Source organism: Carica papaya, chromosome 4 (genome assembly GCF_054855325.1).
Source record: "Carica papaya isolate Zhongbai chromosome 4, ASM5485532v1, whole genome shotgun sequence".
Classification (NCBI taxonomy): domain Eukaryota; kingdom Viridiplantae; phylum Streptophyta; class Magnoliopsida; order Brassicales; family Caricaceae; genus Carica; species Carica papaya.
This window is the reverse complement of record NC_142312.1, coordinates 7,640,614-7,659,331: the sequence shown is the minus strand read 5'-3', so window position 1 is coordinate 7,659,331 and position 18,718 is coordinate 7,640,614. Positions and strand designations below refer to the sequence as shown.

The window sequence follows — 18,718 nt, the reverse complement described above, 5'->3', positions numbered from 1 at the left end:
ATTTCGAGCGAATGAAACTTTTTTTACCTTTTTTGGCAGTCGGAGGTAGCTCCGGCGCGATGGCGGGCAGCAGTCGGCTCCCTTCTCCAGCGATTGGTTTTTCTTCTCCGAGGGGGCCTGATAACTAGGGTTATGGATAAGTGTCAAATGATATATTTATACACGTCTCCCTCTAATCTGGGTCGTCCATTGCGTTTGATCTCGACCGTCCGATCGCATTTGATCTCGACCGTCCGATCACGTTTAAAGAGAAAATGAATCGCGTTTAAAAAGGGAACGAATTTAGACCGTTCATCGCGTTTAATCGTGACCGTCGATTACGTCTGAGGATTCGGACCGTCCACGTGTGTGGGAACAAATTTGGACCATCACATCGCAGGCATGCAGATTGCCAGCGTGGCCTCCCGCGTGGCACTGAGTCAGCGTTCTTTACCACGCAGTGTGCTCCGTTTGTCGGGACTACTGACTGGGGGTCCTACATGACACATTTTTTCTATATTGTGTTTTGACTCCAGTTTTCGATTTTTCTTTCAAAAACATTCACAAAATCCAAAATTTTACCAATTTTTTTAAAAATTATTTTTAATTTTATCATCTACCAATTTTTTTTTTCTAATTATAGATTAAATAAAAATTTATGTTTCTATATATTAATTTTAATTTTTAAAATTAATTCTGGGTATTACAAAACTTGTTGATTTAAAGATTATATCAGTGATAATTAATTATAATACATTTATAAATTAATAAATTATAAAATTTGAGTACACAAATTTTAAATTATTATATTAAAATTTTAATAAATAGTGATTTAATAAAGAGAAAGTGGCATTAATGAATCACAAAATGAACATTGTTGTATCGATAAACAATGTGTCTTGTAGGGCAGGTGTATAAACCTATGATTAATGAATTAACAATGAATATTATATTGATTTTTCTTCGACAAGATATTGTAAATTATTATTTTGTGGGGAAATGAGAGAGTAGAGACAAATTGTACTTTGCACTGATTTCCCCTTTACCTAACTTTTAAGGTTATTTTGTTTTTTGAAATCATATATAATAAAATATTTTGTTATAAATCTCGATATTCACTAAAATTCATTAAGATTTTCTTGTTATTCCATTAAAGAAACTTGATTCGCAACTAAGGGCTTAATGAATAAATATGTTTTGTGTTAATTAATAATATATTTTTTTTCTTAAGAATCGTCGAGATTTAAAAGTATTCTCAGAAAATAATAAATAAATAAATCAGATACAATTAATTAGAGAATTTAGTATAACACTTAAAAAAAATAATCTTAATATATTGTGTATGTCTTATTAATTAATATATATCTATACAAGAATAATCCACTCTATTTAGATAAGATTTATAATTAAATACATAGTAAAAAATATATTATTTTTAATATAATAATGGAGTGGGTAACATAACAATGAGTAATTTTGATATAGGAGTGACAAACATACAAAAAAAAAAAAAAACTTAGAAAGAGTGATAGTAAGAGTTGGATATTCAACTTTAATTTTGATATGTTAGTTTGATAAAAAAATTTGAAAATTTAACCGTTGGAATTGTGATAACTCAATCTCACATAATATATATTTGAAATTTATATAAAAAATTAAGTTACATATTATTAATAACTTAAGTTTAAAATTTTAAAAATCAATAGTTTAGACTTGAAGATTGTAGGATTAAGTAGTTTTATAGTTGTAAATTGAGCTAAAGTAGAAGATTAGCATTACAAGCAACTTTTTTTTAATGAATTTTTAAATAAAAATATATTTTATTAGTATCTTTAAAATGATTATATTAATTTAATTTTTTAATTTAAGAACATTATCCTGACATTTGTATATTTACATTATCATATTTATTCCTGTATTCAATTATCTCAAATAATAACTTTATTCTACAAAGTGTAATTTTAGGCTATCTATTTATCTTATTATACGCAAATCATCAACTATATTTATGTTATGTTTTGTTCAAATATATTATGTTTGTATTCAATTAATATATATTAGTTATTTGATAGGTAGAAACTAGTTTATAAGTACGTATTTGATGCATAATTAAATCTCCTTCACTTATATATTCAGTTATATAACAACAGTTTTATATTTCCATATAATAAAGAAGAAACTAAAGAAAAACACAAATTGAACATGAAATTGAAATGCTATTTTCCTTCAAAATTATTCCACATATGTTTTATATTCTTCTTCAACTATATAAAATTAAATATGAAACAATTTTAATGTTACTATTTTTTTTTCCGTAATGAAACAGAATATTTTAGATATAAATTTAAAAGTGTCTTACTTACTATATTAAATACCAAATATATACTTATATACTTTTTTCTAAATCAATTTTTTTTTTTTTACTCATATGTATAATGTAGATATTACTAAAGACTTCATATCATAATAAATATATCTTGAATATAATGCATTTTAGTAATTATTGGTTAAATGGTTAATATTTCTAATTATTATTTATTTTTGGACCAGTTTTACCATTCTAAGAGTGTGTTCTTTGCATTATTAATATATTGTATTTTATATTTTAACTTCAAAATAATATGCACTGCAATCTAATTTAGATAACCAAATCAAAAACAGTTTTTTATTAATTAAACAAGATTTTATAATTAAAAATTTTCATTATTACTTTAATTATTCAGTAAAAAATATTTTAAAAATTTGATGGAGACTAAAATATTTGTCTAAAGAATTTAAAAGCTCTAATTTCCACTTCCATAAAAGTTGCCAATACTTCTTACAGTTCGATGGTATGATGCATGAAGAGCGCAGTGGGCGACTGGCTGATGAACAAGGACTCCGCCTTTTATGGTGGAGCGGTATGTCGGCTAGCAGGGTGGATCTAGTCCATGTCTGCAAATGCCGGCTTGGAGTCTAGAATCTTGATTCTTACAAGATACCCATAATCTGTTTGGTGAATGTTCAGAAAGAAAAAAACAAAAAGGCTATGAATTTACTGTTATCGCGCTGTGATATTGATCCCATCTTCTACTATGTCTTTGGAAACGACACAGGTAACATTGCATGACTTTTTCTTCTGATGCCGTGTTAATGCTGTTGACGGACTTAGTCATGCTTTTCTTTTGTCTTCTACCCAGTTCATCTTCTTCTCTCATCTGTCGCATTGCATGGAGAGAACTCTGGTTTTTGGTCTCTTCATTGATGGGTCCATGGCTGTACCTGCTATTTATACTAATTCCTCATGTGTTTCTCAAACCCCGCTTCTTTTGTACAACCTTGAAAGATTCCTCTTGGGTTTTATATATATCTCCTCAGAAGATTCTTTGGTTTGGGTTAATGATAAAGAAGTATCGTGCTTGAGTTTTTCTTCTACAGGTACATATGAATGTTTCTCAAAGTTCACTGATTTTTATTCTTTGTAAGCATTTTTTCAGTCAGTGGTTTCACATGGTAGATGGTTTATCAGTTAGGACTTAGCTTTTTCTAAATTTCCTCTTGTTGAGAGTGCTGATGAATGTTTTCTTGCTAAGTAGGAGGTATCATGCTTGAGTGTATATGCAACAGCAAATGTCATATAATTTATCAATCGGTATAATGTATAGGTTAACTAAAGATCACTGATTAGTTTTTATTTCTTGGTTAACCAAAAGATGGTATTAGTTGGTATATTTATATAGTTCAAGCATTGCACAATTTGTTATATATCAAAGCACCGAGTAAACCAAAGATACCCAAGAAAGAGCTATGTGATAGAAAGGATTTTGATGAATCTACTGCTAGAAATTGCCGAATAATAGCTTTTTTTCTTTCCTAAGTAGTTACATCAAAGAATTGTGAGAAACAGAGGAAATAAAAATTATGATTTCTTTTCTCTGGAAGTATTTTGTTCCTAACTCTCTTAAGAATTTCAAATCTAATTTGTTTCATTTCAAAGAATGAATAGATGTGCTTAGGAATCCAATATTTTTGATGTAACATATTCTTTTTCCCCTCAAAAGAATATCATTTGTTTACAAAAAAAACCATTTGCACTCTGAATAATACAATTTTTTCCATGTGATATTTATGAATATATAAATCTTCACTGATTTCAGAAGATGAAAAGATTAGCTTTTGGTGGATGATTTTCCTGTTTTTTTCAATCTAATATTAACCTTAATGGTTATTGTTAAACAATTATGTGTTTGATTGTTGAGAGAATATAAAAAATGCCTCTTATGTTGAATACCTCATAAAACAATAATGTGTTTCAGTACCATTTTCCAATAGGGCCATAGTTAATGCATATTAAACATCCAGATATAAAAAGAATCAATGTACAACATTAGATAGTATTGCATTTAATAAACACTTCTGATTTTTTATCCATGACCAATTTCCACCTGTAAAAGTGGAAAACTTCTTGCATTTTTTATGATTTAGTACTTCTAGAGATTTTTACTTTATTATGATTGATACATAGAATGTTCTGCTGTCTGCAGATTACCTACCTTGCACTGGTGGGTGGTAGCTGAAGCAAGAGAGCCACAATGGATAAGACATCAATTGCCCTTGAAGCTATTATCAACGAAACTGTTGATCTAGTATATAGCTTAATTCAGTTTGACATTGTTATGCTGACTTAACAGCAATGCTGGTGCATCTGCAGTAAATCTTAGATGAATTATTACTCCGGAAATTGTTTTAAAACTTTAGATGAATTATTACTCTGGAAATTGTTTTATTTACTTAAGCTTCTTAACTGAGAAGAACAAATCTTGATGCTATTTTCTTTTGGATGTACATTTTCTTTCTGTTAGAATTATTCTAGAGAATTTCTTCTCTTTGAAATTCATATGTAGACCCAGGTGACTAAAGAATGCTCTCAGATTAGTAGGACGATATCAGAAAGTATCTTGGACTTAATATTTGTATCAAATTCTATTCTAGACTCTGGTACTTACAATGAAAATTTATTTGTGTAGGAAAATATCCCAATTGAAGAAGTTTTGGAGAAGTTAAAATGCACAAAAGAGGGTCTAAACTCTGAGGAGGTTCACGAGCGTTTGAAGCTCTTTGGATACAATAAGCTTGAAGAGAAAAAGGTCTTTTGTAGTTTGTTTTATCTTAGCTTTTCCATTTTCCGTGGCAAATATTTCTGGTGCTATTTTGAAACTAAAGGTTTTTTGGCTAAATGTCGCATTTAGTCTGATTTAGGTTGTCATTTTCTCTCAGGAAAGTAAGATTCTAAAATTTTTGGGCTTTATGTGGAATCCTCTGTCCTGGGTTATGGAAGCAGCTGCAATCATGTCTATCACTATGGCACGTGGAGGGGTGGGTCTGATTTTGTAAATTTGACTTTGAATTTGTATCTCTTCAGGATTCTAAACTATTACTTGAAGGTTGGAGAATTGGCACTGATATCTAGATTACAGCACTGACTCTTAAAGGCAATGGTTTGCAGGGAAAGAAGCCCGATTACCATGATTTTGTTGGCATTCTGGCACTGCTTATTGTTAATTCAACTATCAGCTTTATGGAGGAAAATAATGCTGGAAATGCTGCTGCCGCCCTCATGGCTCGGCTTGCTCCAAAAGCCAAGGTTTTTAACTGTGCACGTGAATTTTGATTTGAATTTTTCTTAGTCGTTCAACCCAAAAATTGTTTCATTTGTTCCCTTATCCTAAAAGAATATGCTTCTTCCTTGACATCTGCTTTCCCAACACAGGTTTTACGTGATGGAAAATGGAGTGAAGAAGATGCTGCTGTTTTGGTTCCCGGAGACATTGTTAGTATCAAGCTAGGGGATATTATTCCTGCTGATGCTCGTTTGCTCGAAGGGGATCCTCTGAAAATTGATCAAGTACATGCCTAATCACGTGCCTTTTATCTCCTTACAACTGCCTTGAACTTCTGAATTTTGTATAAAATTATAATCATGTAGATGAAAATGAATGTTAGCTTCTTTAATTAATAGAAATAATGATTCTATATATGTATATATGTAGAAATAATGATTCTGCACTTGTTCTAGTTTGGTGTTTGCTGTAATATATATATATATATATGTATATATATATTTTAGAATTCATATTTAACAGCTTCATCTTGAGGGTCTCAATAATTCTCTCTTTCTCTCTCTCTCTCTCTTTTCAGTCAGCTCTTACTGGAGAGTCCCTCCCAGTAACCAAAAATCCTGGTGATGGTGTTTACTCTGGTTCAACTTGTAAACAAGGTGAAATTGAAGCAGTTGTAATTGCCACTGGAGTACATACTTTCTTTGGAAAGGCAGCTCATCTTGTGGAAACCACTACACATGTTGGGCATTTTCAGAAGGTTTATCTCTGAACTTTTTTCATTTGGGCAATAGCTTCAATTAGATTCCCATAGCTCAATGAACCAAAGCTGGTAGATGTTGATAATGTTAAAGGTCATAACTTTAATGTTTGTCCAGAAACCTGGATAAGAGAGGATTGCAAGTAAATTCTAAAACTGTCTTTTCTCTAGTGAATGAGACATCATTTTTCCTCACAATTCCAGGTCTTAACTTCAATTGGGAATTTTTGCATTTGCTCAATTGCTTTTGGCATGGTGTTTGAAATCATTGCCATACGTGTGGTTCAAGGTAGAAAATATCGTGAAGTTATAGATAACCTACTTGTTATCCTCATTGGCGGTATTCCTATTGCCATGCCAACGGTTCTGTCTGTCACCATGGCCATTGGTTCTCATCGGTTGTCCCAACAGGTGTGTGAAGTTTGAACTTTGTTATCTATTTATTCTGTGAAAATAAACTTAATGGGACTCTAATGCCTCCATAGGGTGCCATAACAAAGCGAATGACTGCAATTGAAGAAATGGCTGGGATGGATGTGCTTTGTAGTGATAAAACAGGCACTTTGACACTCAACAAGCTTACAGTGGACAAAAATTTGATAGAGGTAATAGTTTTTCTCTCAAATTGCGGCCGAAAGAATTAAGTGGCAGATGAAGTCACTAGATGCATAAAGAAACTATTCGGAATTCTGCTTGGATATGCTGATGAGTTATTGTGGTGTATAATATAAATGAGAAATAGTCTGTTGAAAAGCTATCTTCAGCTTTTTAAATTTGTTATCAAGGACAGTATCACTGAATATTTCCCTTTTGTTGTTACATATTGTTAAACTCTAAAACAATATGTTGGGATTAGCGTCTTTTCATCCATTTTGTATGTCTAGGTCTTTTAAGATAGAAGATAAGTTACCATTCTAGAATTTAATTCAAGGGATAATTAACATGATTCTCTTCATTACAGGTTTTTGCCAATGGTGTTGATAAGGATATGGTAGTTTTGATGGCTACAAGAGCTTCAAGATTGGAGAATCAAGATGCTATTGATACTGCTATTGTTTCAATGTTGGCTGATCCCAAAGAGGTAGTGGAGCTTCAATATAAAAATATTTTCCTGGAGATACTCCTTTGATTCTCTTTTTTTTTTTTTTTTGAAATAAATACTCTTTTGATTCTCCTGTGAAACCAATATTACTTGGAAGGTTAGCGCTTTGATTTATGTGGATTATGTAGTGGAGAAAATATTGTAGGATTATAGAGTAGAAAAACTATCTCTAGGTAGCGTGTGAGCGGCCTGTAGGATGAAATGAAGAAAATGTGGCATAAATTCATAACAGGAGGAAAGTAAGATATTTCTCTTTTGAACAAGTAAATAACATTAATGCTAAGGTCTTTAAGTTACTAAGAATTGAAATTTTTAACTGATGGATGTGTGTAGAAAAATAGATGTTCATGTATCCCACATCATCAAGATTGAAGAGAAAATAGTGGAGGAAAGGACTGGTCTCTTCTTTTCTGGCTTGTAAAGCTCCTGCTCTAAGCTTTTGGCTTGACAGGACCAAACACACATAAATCAAGCCCATAACAAAGAGGCTACCTCTTCTTCCCAATAAAGATCCTCATGGATAAGCAGAAAAAAGAAATAATCAAAACATGGGGAACAAATATAGAGAATAGAGAAAAGAGACTCTAGATTCTCACCTAGAATATAGTTGATGGAACATATAGTCATTTATTACCTGGGAAAAAGGTCAAGACAATCATTATTATTGAATTCTCTACCAAGTTTCATCTACAGGATCAGTTAAACAGGCTATAACTAACAAATGTTATGCTTATATAGAATGTATACAGAGAACTCTTAGGAATGCCCAAATTGGTTTTTTTTTTTTTGTATGTACATCAAAAATGAGCTAGCAGGAACATGTGGATACTCATAACATTCATGGGCATATTACTTTTTGGTGCAGAAGGGTATAGAGGCCTACTTGTGTCCAATTTGTTTTCAAAACCTTTAGTTGCTGCAATACTAAATTTCAGCTCAACTAACCACCAGCATTTCCTAGTATCCTGAGTCTTATCTGACGATTTTAATATTCTATCACTTGATTAAAGCTATCTTCTAATTGCATTTACTCGGTGATCTATTATAAGGCGCGTGCTGGAATTACGGAAGTTCACTTTCTCCCATTCAATCCGACTGATAAGAGGACTGCACTTACGTACATTGACAAATCTGGTAAAATGCACAGAGTTAGCAAAGGTGCACCGGAGCAGGTATGAACTATAGACTTCCAAATGCAGTTTCACTATTCACCAAATTTATATGGCTTAAAACTTATAGGCACTTTTGGTGTAAAATGTAGATTCTTAATTTGGCTTGGAACAAATCTGATATTGAAAGAAGAGTGCATGCAATAATTGATAAATTTGCTGAACGGGGACTTCGATCCCTTGCAGTTGCACGGCAGGTAATTGGGCTTCCATACTCATGATCTTATAGGAGTTTGTTCCTTTTCTCCATTTATGAATTAAGACTTGTTTTCTTGATAGGAAGTTCCTGCTGGTACAAAAGACAGCCCTGGTGGACCCTGGGAGTTTGTTGGTCTTCTTCCTCTCTTTGATCCTCCGCGCCATGACAGTGCAGAAACTATTAGAAGAGCTCTGGAGCTTGGTGTGAGTGTTAAGATGATTACAGGTGTGTATCAAAACTATTGCATCTTACCTTTCCGTAATGTTTATCATATGTTTCGGTAATGGTTATCATAGAATGGCTCTAAAGTTGACAGGGACTGTGGATTCGATCCTTTTGATGATACTTAGTTTATTATTATTATTATTTTTGCCACAAGTAGCAGCTTAATTGTTTTTATGAGCTTAATAAATGTTTTTGGCTCATAAATGAAAATTTATTAGAGTTTACATTAAAGGATAAGTATGTCAATAATTATCTTGATGATCAATAGCACATGATTTTCTTTTTCAGGTCGTAGTTTATATCAAAAAATATGTTTTCTGAGTGCATGCTATCCTAATTGTGTTTAATTATGACTGCAAGATTACCTGCTTAGAATGGCATCCATTTGCCTCTCTAGATTCTTTTGGTTTGTGGTTCTTATTTGATATATTTAGAGAGTCCTGACCTTCTGATTCTCCTTTTATAAAAAAATTAAAGCTTCCTGTATAACAAATAAAGAGCAAAGATATATATGTATAAACATAAATATTTATACTAGTCTAAATTGACTCAGGCATTATGGTAATGACACAGGTCCAATCAGATATGGAAAACTGAATTTTCTTTTTGATTTCATCAGATATTTGTCCATTGCTGTATTTTCTAGTAAGGTGGGCTTAATGGTTCTTGCTCCAGGTGATCAACTGGCTATTGGTAAGGAGACAGGAAGGCGACTTGGAATGGGTACAAACATGTACCCTTCATCTTCTCTTCTTGGAGAGCACAAGGATGCAGAAATTGGAGGTTTACCTATTGATGAACTTATTGAAAAAGCAGATGGATTTGCTGGTGTCTTCCCTGGTAAAAATATTTGTTTTGGCATCTGATTTTCCCTTAGTCTTTTTTTTTTCCCCTAAAAGACGTAAAATTTCTTACATTCATTTTATCTAATTTCATTTCCCTCTGAAGAGCACAAGTTTGAGATTGTGAAACGGTTACAAGCTATGAAACATATAGTTGGCATGACTGGTGATGGGGTCAATGATGCGCCAGCATTAAAGATAGCAGACATAGGAATTGCTGTGGCAGATTCTACAGATGCTGCTCGAAGTGCCTCTGATATAGTACTTACAGAGCCTGGCCTGAGTGTGATAATCAGTGCTGTTTTAACTAGCCGTGCAATCTTCCAGAGAATGAAAAATTACACGGTAGGAAGATGAGTTTTAGCATCATACTAAAATTGTGCTTTATTAACCTTAACTATGAAATTCTGAATTTTCTTAATGGTTTTTCCATTTTACCAGATATATGCAGTATCCATCACGATTCGTATAGTGGTAAGCTGCCCTTACTCCTTTTAGTTTGATTTTCCTTATTTTCCTTTTAGTTTGAAGAGTGTATTTTATGTGAAGATTAGTGTTTGAGCATTACTATAAATGATCGCCCTCACTTCACTTCACTTCTGTTTTCTTTTGCTCTTTTGTTTTTGTTTTTTGTTTTTTGTTTTTTGTTTTTCTTTTTCTGCTGAATCTCACTTCATAATTTTGTTTGATGAAACAGTTGGGTTTCATGTTGTTGACTGTGTGCTGGAGATTCAACTTCCCTCCTTTAATGGTCCTAATTATTGCCATTCTCAATGATGGTAATTACTACTGTATCATCAGATCTCTATTTATCATTTTTAATATATTTTCACTTTAGTTATTCTTTCTTATTCTTGTAATTGATGGTCTCCTTTAGGTACTATAATGACAATATCCAAAGACAGGGTGAAGCCATCACCAGTTCCTGATAGTTGGAAACTCAGTGAAATCTTTGCAACTGGGGTTGTTATTGGTACTTACCTAGCTATGATGACTCTTATTTTCTTCTGGGCGATGTATGAAACTGATTTCTTCCCGGTACTTGATCCTTTCCTAGTCTCCTCTATTGAACGGCAGTCAATTTATATGGTTAAAAAACAATTTTGTATCCCAGTAACTAAGTTAGAAGTTTTGCTTAGGGGTAAAAGGAAGTGCTTAGCTCTCTCTCCTTCTCCATTTGGCAGACTCATTTTGGTGTAAGACACTTGAACAAGCATTCTATTGATCGGTCAGACAAGGATGCCGCGAAGAATTTGGATAGACAGTTAGCATCTGCAGTTTATCTTCAAGTTAGCACCATTAGCCAGGCTTTAATATTTGTGACACGCTCTAGGGGCTGGTCATTTCGGGAAAGGCCAGGTTTTCTGCTGCTTGTCGCCTTCGTGATTGCTCAACTAGTAAGTGGGTTGCAAATGTATATTCTATTGTTTGAATTGACTTTGAGAAACTACCACCAGATGCTATTCAGCATGTATATGCTTACTTATTGTTTATCTAGTTTTTGATGAGTGCATATGCAAAATGGTGGAATCAAAATTACTCTTTTCGGTGAGTGCATATCAAAATGGGGTCAGAATTACACACGCAATTATTGTCACTCATACCTGCTTCTTGATGTGTTCCTTGTAGACAAAAGGGAACTACTGCCCTTCTTTTTAGCATTTAAAGGCACAAATCTTGCATCATAAAGGGGTAATCAAGGTAACAAACCATAAGGAAACCACCTACGGTTTAGTTGGTACTTCTCCCTATGACAGGAAATGGGTTTGAACCCCAGGCCATGTGCTCATGTTATACACATGAAGCAAAAAAGAAAAAGGAATAATAGGACGAAAGTTGGTTTTTTGTTTGTAAAATAAATAAATTATGGAAGGGTCTCTAAATTGCAAATTCTTGGGTCATATATCTGATTTGTCAGATATTTCTTTTAGGTCTGCAGATGGTTTTTGCAAATAATAATCTTATGTCATATCAATGACAATGCATGATACCTCTTGTCAAATTTATGCTTGCAGTAATTTTTTCTTCTGCATATCATCTTTAGGGACTTCAATTCTCTCTCTCTTTCTCTCTCTCTTTGTTCAGAGACTGATATTTGGTTACAAACTAATAGAGCCTTAACTTCTTTACAGGTTGCAACTATTATATCTGCTGTAGCAACATGGGGTATGGCTGAAATCAGTGCAATTGGCTGGGGTTGGACTGGTATTATCTGGTTGTATAACATTCTCAGCTATATGCTACTTGATCCAATCAAGTTTTGCGTTAGATATGCACTTAGTGGAAGAGCTTGGAACCTGGTGATAGACAAAAGAGTCAGTAAACTAAAATTTTCTTCCATGATTTAGTTGTGTTGATGAATTTTTGTTTACATTCGGTGTTGACAGTAACTCAGGATATGGAATGATTTCCCGTATTCTTTTTTCTCTAATGTTTATGGTCCCAATCTTGTAGAAAAATTTGACGAATTCCTAATTGAGTTTGTTTACTTATTTCCACAGACGGCCTTCAACAACCAGAAGGACTTTGGAAAAGAAGCCCGTGAGGCTGCATGGGCAACCGAACAGAGGACACTCCACGGCCTCCAGTCTAGCGGCATTAAGAACTTCTCTGAGAAGCACACTTTCAGGGACATCAGTGTCATGGCCGAAGAAGCCAGAAGACGTGCAGAGATCGCAAGGTTTGCCACATATCTTCTAATTTACTATATTTACCACACAGACTAGTTCCCATCCCAAAATATATGAGTTTAATCCACAAAATAGAACACCGCACACTCTCCAACAGGTGCAAGTACATAAATGAGTAAAGTTGAGCCGGTTAGAGTTTTGTTCACGGTGGCCTTGCATTCTTAATAATTTGTATGTAGGGATCCTAAATTCTTAACCATATAGAGGACGGGAAGTTGCAGGTCTACACAAAACATGAAAAACAGCACTCGTCATTTTTCTCTCTGAGCCTCAATATTCAGTCCAAAACATTTGTTCATATAATTTCAGCTACACTTATGTGAAAAAAGAAACTGACATTTTTCTTTTCTGGCTTCCAGACTTAGGGAGCTTCACACTCTGAAAGGCAAAGTCGAGTCCTTTGCAAAACTAAGGGGATTGGACATCGATGTTAACCCACATTACACAGTTTAGGAGACGTTCCAGCAGCAAATTCTCTTCTCTTTTGTGATTTTTGTTTAATTTGTATCAGTCTCCAGTGGATCAATTTCTTCCAACTTAATCTCCTCGGCATCGTCATGCGAAATTGAATTGGATGAAGCAATCAATATTTCATTGTGAACTATGAATAAGGGCTTTCCAGTGCTGTTACATAAGTTTTCTTTTAAGAGAATACATTGCAAGTTTCAAGTATTCAACCTTGGCTTTAAATTTCCAAGCTGCAAGCAAGAATGTGCTTCATGTACATCATTTATGCTGGTGGAAATTCTCTATCATACTTTGTGAACCAAAAACTATTCTACAAGAGTTAAATTCTTATTAGTTAAAATAATCACAGACTTCAATTTTTATTAACTGAAGTAATTATGATGTAAAAATTATAATTTTTTATTATAAAAAAAAAAGCATTATCAAATTAGGTTCTTGTGCAGTGGATTAGTAAATTAGATTAGGTTCTCGTGTAATGGAAATTAATACTTTTTAGGGTGGTTATAACTTCAAAATATTCTATTAATCCCACAAATTAATAAATTAATTAATTATAATTATTTTTTCCAACACAATGGGATCACATTCACAGACAATTCAAAACATATCCCTCTGCCACTCTCCTGTCTTTTCCTTATTCCACGTGGACCTCACTAGAACTCCACCAACCACCAATGAAGATATTATATTCCCTGCTTCTCCAACAACGCCATGAGCCTACACCTGTATTTCTCCACCGTTTGATTTCACTAACATCAAATCAATCACATAGTATCATCTTGCCACAACCAAATCATAGTGGTCATCGCAGCAGGTGATTATTTCTTATTTGTTGCCTGGTCCATCCAGATATCTGAAAATCACGTGCTGCAATGCTATCCACGCAATCTCGATTATGTACGCGCACCTTTCTCCACGCGCTATCCACAGCGCGTTAGAAACTCCCGAGTAATTTTAGGTACAGCTCCAAAATTTACGTCATATTTATGTGAACCCATTTTTTTATGATTATGTAAATATTTCTTTTAAATGTAAATTAAGAAGAAACTATGTCGTTTTGGGTGAAATTATATTTAATTTAAAAAAAAAAAATAAAATTACTTTTTTTTTTTTTAAAAAAAAAAACTATGAATAAGATATTAAACTAAGTATCATTTATTACACATAATAATTTTACTTTCTGATAATTTTATTTTTCTATCAATTTATTTCATTTAAAGTGGTAGCTTGAATCTTTGTAACCTTTCTATTTTTACCCTTAAGAATATTCTTGCTTCATACAGTATACAAACTATGTAAATAGTAGACCATCACATTCATATTAATTTTTTTCAAGAAAAAAAAAAAATCATCACATTTGTTATCTTCTCACTCAAATTCAAGTAAGTCATGATTAATTTAAACATGAATTATTAATCAAATAAGAAATTCAATATAATTTTTATTCTATTTTCAATTTAGTTTGTTCCTATCCTAAAAAAGTTACTATAAAATTTAATTAAAAAAACATGGTTTCATTTTAGATTATAGATAAAACTTGTGTTTCAATTTTTACACTTCAAAAAAAAAAAATCTAAAATACAGTAAAAATAAAGTGAAATTTTAATCAATCAAGTCATTATAACTTTCATAAATTCTTCAAGTAATAATTTATATATATTTTTTTTCATTAGCTTAAAATAAAAACCACATAGATGAACTAATTAATTTAATATTACAACAAAAAAAATATTTAGTTAAATTATACTATAAATTAGTCAGCCGGACTATATCTATCTATTGCTACACGTCACTATTCAAGAACAAGTATATACCATCCTGTATCCTCTTGTATTTCCAATTTTTTTACCTCTCTAGTTATTTTCTCCTGTTTTTCTCTTTTTTTTTTTTTTTCCTTCATCGAGTTGCTAAGAAGTTGCAGATTTTTAAATTTGATTTTCTTCGTCTGTCTTTGTCATCCCATTTCAGACCACGCGTTAAGCAATACTCCCACTTCGTTAAACTTGCGTTTAAAAAGCAATTAACTGGTTAACATACGAGCCTAATCATGGCTCTTATGGCTTGACGGTGTGTGTGTATATATATACATATATTTATGTGTGTATGCTAAATCCAGTCATTATGTGTTTGTACTAACCCAAAACGTCTACTACAAGTTTGTTTGCGTTCTGGGACATCTCATTTTACTCATTCTAGTTCACTCCGATCAACGATATATCCCAAGGTTGATGATTCTCTGTTTCTTGTTTGACAGGAATAACTGTTAAAAAATTCAAGATTTTTGATATATATTTTATATCTATTTCTGGGTATATATGATTATTGTGTTGTTCTGATATATATATATATATATATATATATATATAGATATTTTATATATACATTGAGAGAGTGATATCTCTGAGTTGTGGGGTTGTGGTCATTTTGAAGTAAAAGGGCAGTTAGGATTTCATTTGTGCTGTCAGAAATGGAGTCTCTCTCTCACTTTGAGAGTACAGTTCTAATGAGAAGATCATCAAATTCTAGCCCAGTTTCAAGTTCCTGGAACAGAGCTGGCGCTGGATTATCTCCTCAGTTTTATTCTTGTAAAGGTAATTTTCTTGTTGATTTGCAACTACAAGGGTTTCTTCAGTTCTTACTTTTATATATATCTATCACATTGTTTAGCTTTAAATTTTTTTTATCTTGATTCTTCTGAATGAAGTAATCTGACAGAATTGTTGTTGCTGGAATTTGGTGATTTTGGTTCTTTCTGTTTCAGGAATATCTCCAAGAGCATCTTCTTCGAGTATTTCTAACGATACTTACCAAGCAAAAAATGAAGAAAAACTTGGAGGTGGAAATTATTTATATCAGATAAATGGAACAAAAGGGTTATATCCACCTCTCTTCTCCAGGAACCAGAGAGTATTTGAAGCCATTGATGATGAATATGGTGGAGTCATAGTTGATCCACAACAATTACCAACTAATCCTACTACATTTTCCTCTATGCTTCGCCACTCTATTTCTCATTGGAGAGCTTTGGTAAGTATATGTACACATGGTTTTGTCCTTTGATCAAGAAGCCGAAAATCATATGCTAATTATGAAAATTTACTTCAGCTTCTTGACATTTCACCATTGTACTTCATGTCATGATCTGCAGGAGAAGAAGGGAGTTTGGCTGAAGTTGCCGGTGGAACGATCAGAATTGGTTCCAGTTGCCGTGAAAGTAACACTTCTAGACAGACTCATTCTTGAATGTCTATCAATTAGATTGCATCTGGGTTTGCAAAATTGAACATGATTAGAAATAGACCTCATTATTCTACATCTTGTTCTTGAATTATGTGAGTGTCTAAGAAAAGCTATTGGATGGCAGGCAGGATTTGAATACCATCATGCTGAGAGAGATTATGTGATGCTCACATACTGGATTCCTGATGGACCTTGTATGCTTCCTGCTAATGCTTCACACCAAGTTGGAGTTGGGGGATTCGTCATCAATCATAAAAACGAGGTATACAATAATCCATCCCAGAAAGAAGCAGGAGGTTTAGCTAAACATTTTCATGATATCTATATAAAAAAAGAGGACTGTGACCTTTTCTTATCTGCAATCTCTCATCAGGTCTTAAACTTTATGTCCAAGTACCTAAAATCATTGTGTTTGATTTTTGTCTCCATGATTTTTAACTCAGGAAATCTAGCTGACTGAGTTATCAGATGGTTTTTCTCATAAGCATGCATATATAAACTGACATCACCTTGAGATATAGGACTACCGCATACAGGCCATTTGGCAATTGGGTGATCTTATTTTGATATTGTGGTCTCGGCAGGATATTGCCCTAATCTTGTTATCTATATTGTCCTTGCTATTTTCATAGAGGACGGTATTAATTATAATCCTGCATCTTTTGAAGCTGGAGAACTTAGAAGGCATTGTGCTGGTCTGGGTTTAATTTAACTACCAGCTTTTTTTAAATCATATTCTGCGCATGTATCATACATGTACTATATTAGCTATGTACATAATGTGTCCAGTGTTCAAAATCATTTTCGTTTATAATTTCCAGGTTCTTGTGGTCCAAGAGAAATACTGTGCTCCAGCTTCTGTCGGTCTATGGAAACTTCCAACTGGTTTCATTCAAGAGGTATGATTCTTTTCTTTGGATGTTGACATCTATGTTTCCTATTGCTCTATGACTATAATCTAAGTTGTTCTTGTTGTCATTTTTCTAAATTTATCTGGTTAAAAGTCAGAGGAGATTTTTACGGGAGCCGTCCGTGAAGTCAAGGAAGAAACCGGGGTAGGAATTCTGTAATTGATGTCCATAGATATCATACAAATAGCCGAAATATCTTACGTCAAACTCTTATATGGCGATTCCATTAATATAAGCTTATTACTTTGTTCTGCAGATTGATACAGAGTTTGTAGAGGTTGTAGCATTCAGGTTGTATATACTTCACTTCTTGGATACATAATTGGATGAGAGAGTTCTGTGTATTGCGGAAATGCAGTCACAGCAGGACGTTTCCTCATGCAATGTTGAATTATTGTTCATATAATTCTTGGTTGATGTCAATTGCAGGCATGCTCACAACGTGGCTTTTGAAAAGTCAGATTTGTTCTTCATCTGCATGCTAAAACCTCTATCAACTAAAATTAAGGTTGATGATCTTGAAATTCAAGCTGCCAAGGTATTAATACTCTCTGAGAACACCATTATATTTAATATAGTTAACAATCTGGTTATATTTTGGTTAGCCTTAGATATTTTCTCGGATGATGAGTTTGTATGAACACATGCAGTGGATGCCATTAGTTGAGTTCGTAAAGCAACCAATGATTCAAGACGATTGTATGTTCAAGAGAGTGATTGACATTTGCATTGCGCGGCTAGGCAAGCGTTACTGTGGTTTATCTGTACATCAACTTGTCTCAACATTTGATGGCAAGACATCTTCTTTGTACTATAATATTGTTGACACACAAGATATCAACTGTATCGGCAACTGATATACGGAAGCTCCACTATCTATGGGGGCTTATACGTAGCCTGCCTGCTGTACGAGAAATACAAAGGTTGTGCCTATCTAGATTATCTGCTCAGTGGCTTAAACAGTGTGCAAGTATTTAAAGGTTGACACTGGAGATTGCAGCTCATATTTTTAACACCCATATATATGAATAGAATACTTTTATAATGTAAATATAATTTTTCTAATGTTGAGATTGGCTGCTATATGCGTGATTATTCACAAATATATTTATTTCATTTGTCATTTTGGTTCATAAAGAAGGAAATAGCTTAGATTTAAATTATTAGCAGTAGTTTTTCAATTATGCAGTTTATGGATGAGACCCACCCCACACCTGCTTAATGTTTAACTCTTTTGATCCAAACTGTGTGGCCCTCTGTGTATATATATAATATATATGTGCGTGTGTGTCCCACATATCACATGATGAGATTATTCCATTTGTTTTGATTATGTGTAACTATAGATGAATGTAATTCATGTATAATCGATGTCTAATGAATATATACAATAACAATATGGTTGTTATATAATCATAATTGAGTTTTATAATACAATTATAAATATAGTGTATGTATATATATATATATATATATATATATATATATACACACGTTTTCTGGATTTGTTTCTGTTATTCGTGGAAACGAATAAAA

At 33.0% G+C, this 18,718-nt stretch overlaps 2 protein-coding genes across 3 annotated transcripts; both read left to right on the top strand.

The window, feature by feature from the left end:
- Nucleotides 1–2,741: 2,741 nt before the first annotated feature.
- LOC110811448 (ATPase 11, plasma membrane-type-like) lies at nt 2,742–13,235 on the top strand. Of its 2 annotated transcripts, XM_088217684.1 has the most exons (23): nt 2,742–3,074; nt 3,159–3,396; nt 4,503–4,604; nt 4,986–5,105; nt 5,236–5,334; nt 5,465–5,602; nt 5,729–5,863; nt 6,157–6,336; nt 6,541–6,747; nt 6,822–6,941; nt 7,298–7,417; nt 8,488–8,610; nt 8,700–8,804; nt 8,887–9,031; nt 9,707–9,871; nt 9,980–10,218; nt 10,315–10,347; nt 10,571–10,652; nt 10,751–10,911; nt 11,058–11,270; nt 12,006–12,188; nt 12,375–12,553; nt 12,923–13,235. In XM_088217684.1, exons 3-23 carry the CDS (start codon nt 4,551–4,553, stop codon nt 13,014–13,016), a joined length of 2,895 nt encoding a protein of 964 aa, XP_088073810.1. In that variant the 5' UTR covers nt 2,742–3,074; nt 3,159–3,396; nt 4,503–4,550; the 3' UTR covers nt 13,017–13,235. The 2 variants fall into 2 exon arrangements, with proteins under 2 accessions (XP_088073810.1, XP_088073811.1); XM_088217685.1 differs by lacking the exon at nt 3,159–3,396 and having other exon boundaries at nt 2,743–3,074; nt 4,503–5,105.
- A 1,647-nt stretch (nt 13,236–14,882) lies between these two features.
- NUDT8 (nudix hydrolase homolog 8) lies at nt 14,883–18,305 on the top strand. The gene is made up of 10 exons (XM_022037990.2): nt 14,883–15,255; nt 15,462–15,622; nt 15,793–16,058; nt 16,180–16,245; nt 16,396–16,533; nt 17,093–17,170; nt 17,276–17,326; nt 17,439–17,473; nt 17,612–17,720; nt 17,833–18,305. Exons 2-10 carry the CDS (start codon nt 15,499–15,501, stop codon nt 18,037–18,039), a joined length of 1,074 nt encoding a protein of 357 aa, XP_021893682.1. The 5' UTR covers nt 14,883–15,255; nt 15,462–15,498; the 3' UTR covers nt 18,040–18,305.
- The last annotated feature ends 413 nt before the right edge of the window (nt 18,306–18,718 follow it).

Coding starts and splice junctions, on each gene's coding strand:
- LOC110811448 (XM_088217684.1), top strand. CDS start 4,551: ATGGATAAGACATCAATTGCCCTTGAAGCTATTATCAACGAAACTGTT. Junction 8,805..8,886: donor CCCTTGCAGTTGCACGGCAG/GTAATTGGGCTT, acceptor TTTTCTTGATAG/GAAGTTCCTGCTGGTACAAA. Junction 9,872..9,979: donor ATTTGCTGGTGTCTTCCCTG/GTAAAAATATTT, acceptor TTCCCTCTGAAG/AGCACAAGTTTGAGATTGTG.
- NUDT8 (XM_022037990.2), top strand. CDS start 15,499: ATGGAGTCTCTCTCTCACTTTGAGAGTACAGTTCTAATGAGAAGATCA. Junction 17,171..17,275: donor CAACTGGTTTCATTCAAGAG/GTATGATTCTTT, acceptor TCTGGTTAAAAG/TCAGAGGAGATTTTTACGGG. Junction 17,721..17,832: donor TTGAAATTCAAGCTGCCAAG/GTATTAATACTC, acceptor GAACACATGCAG/TGGATGCCATTAGTTGAGTT.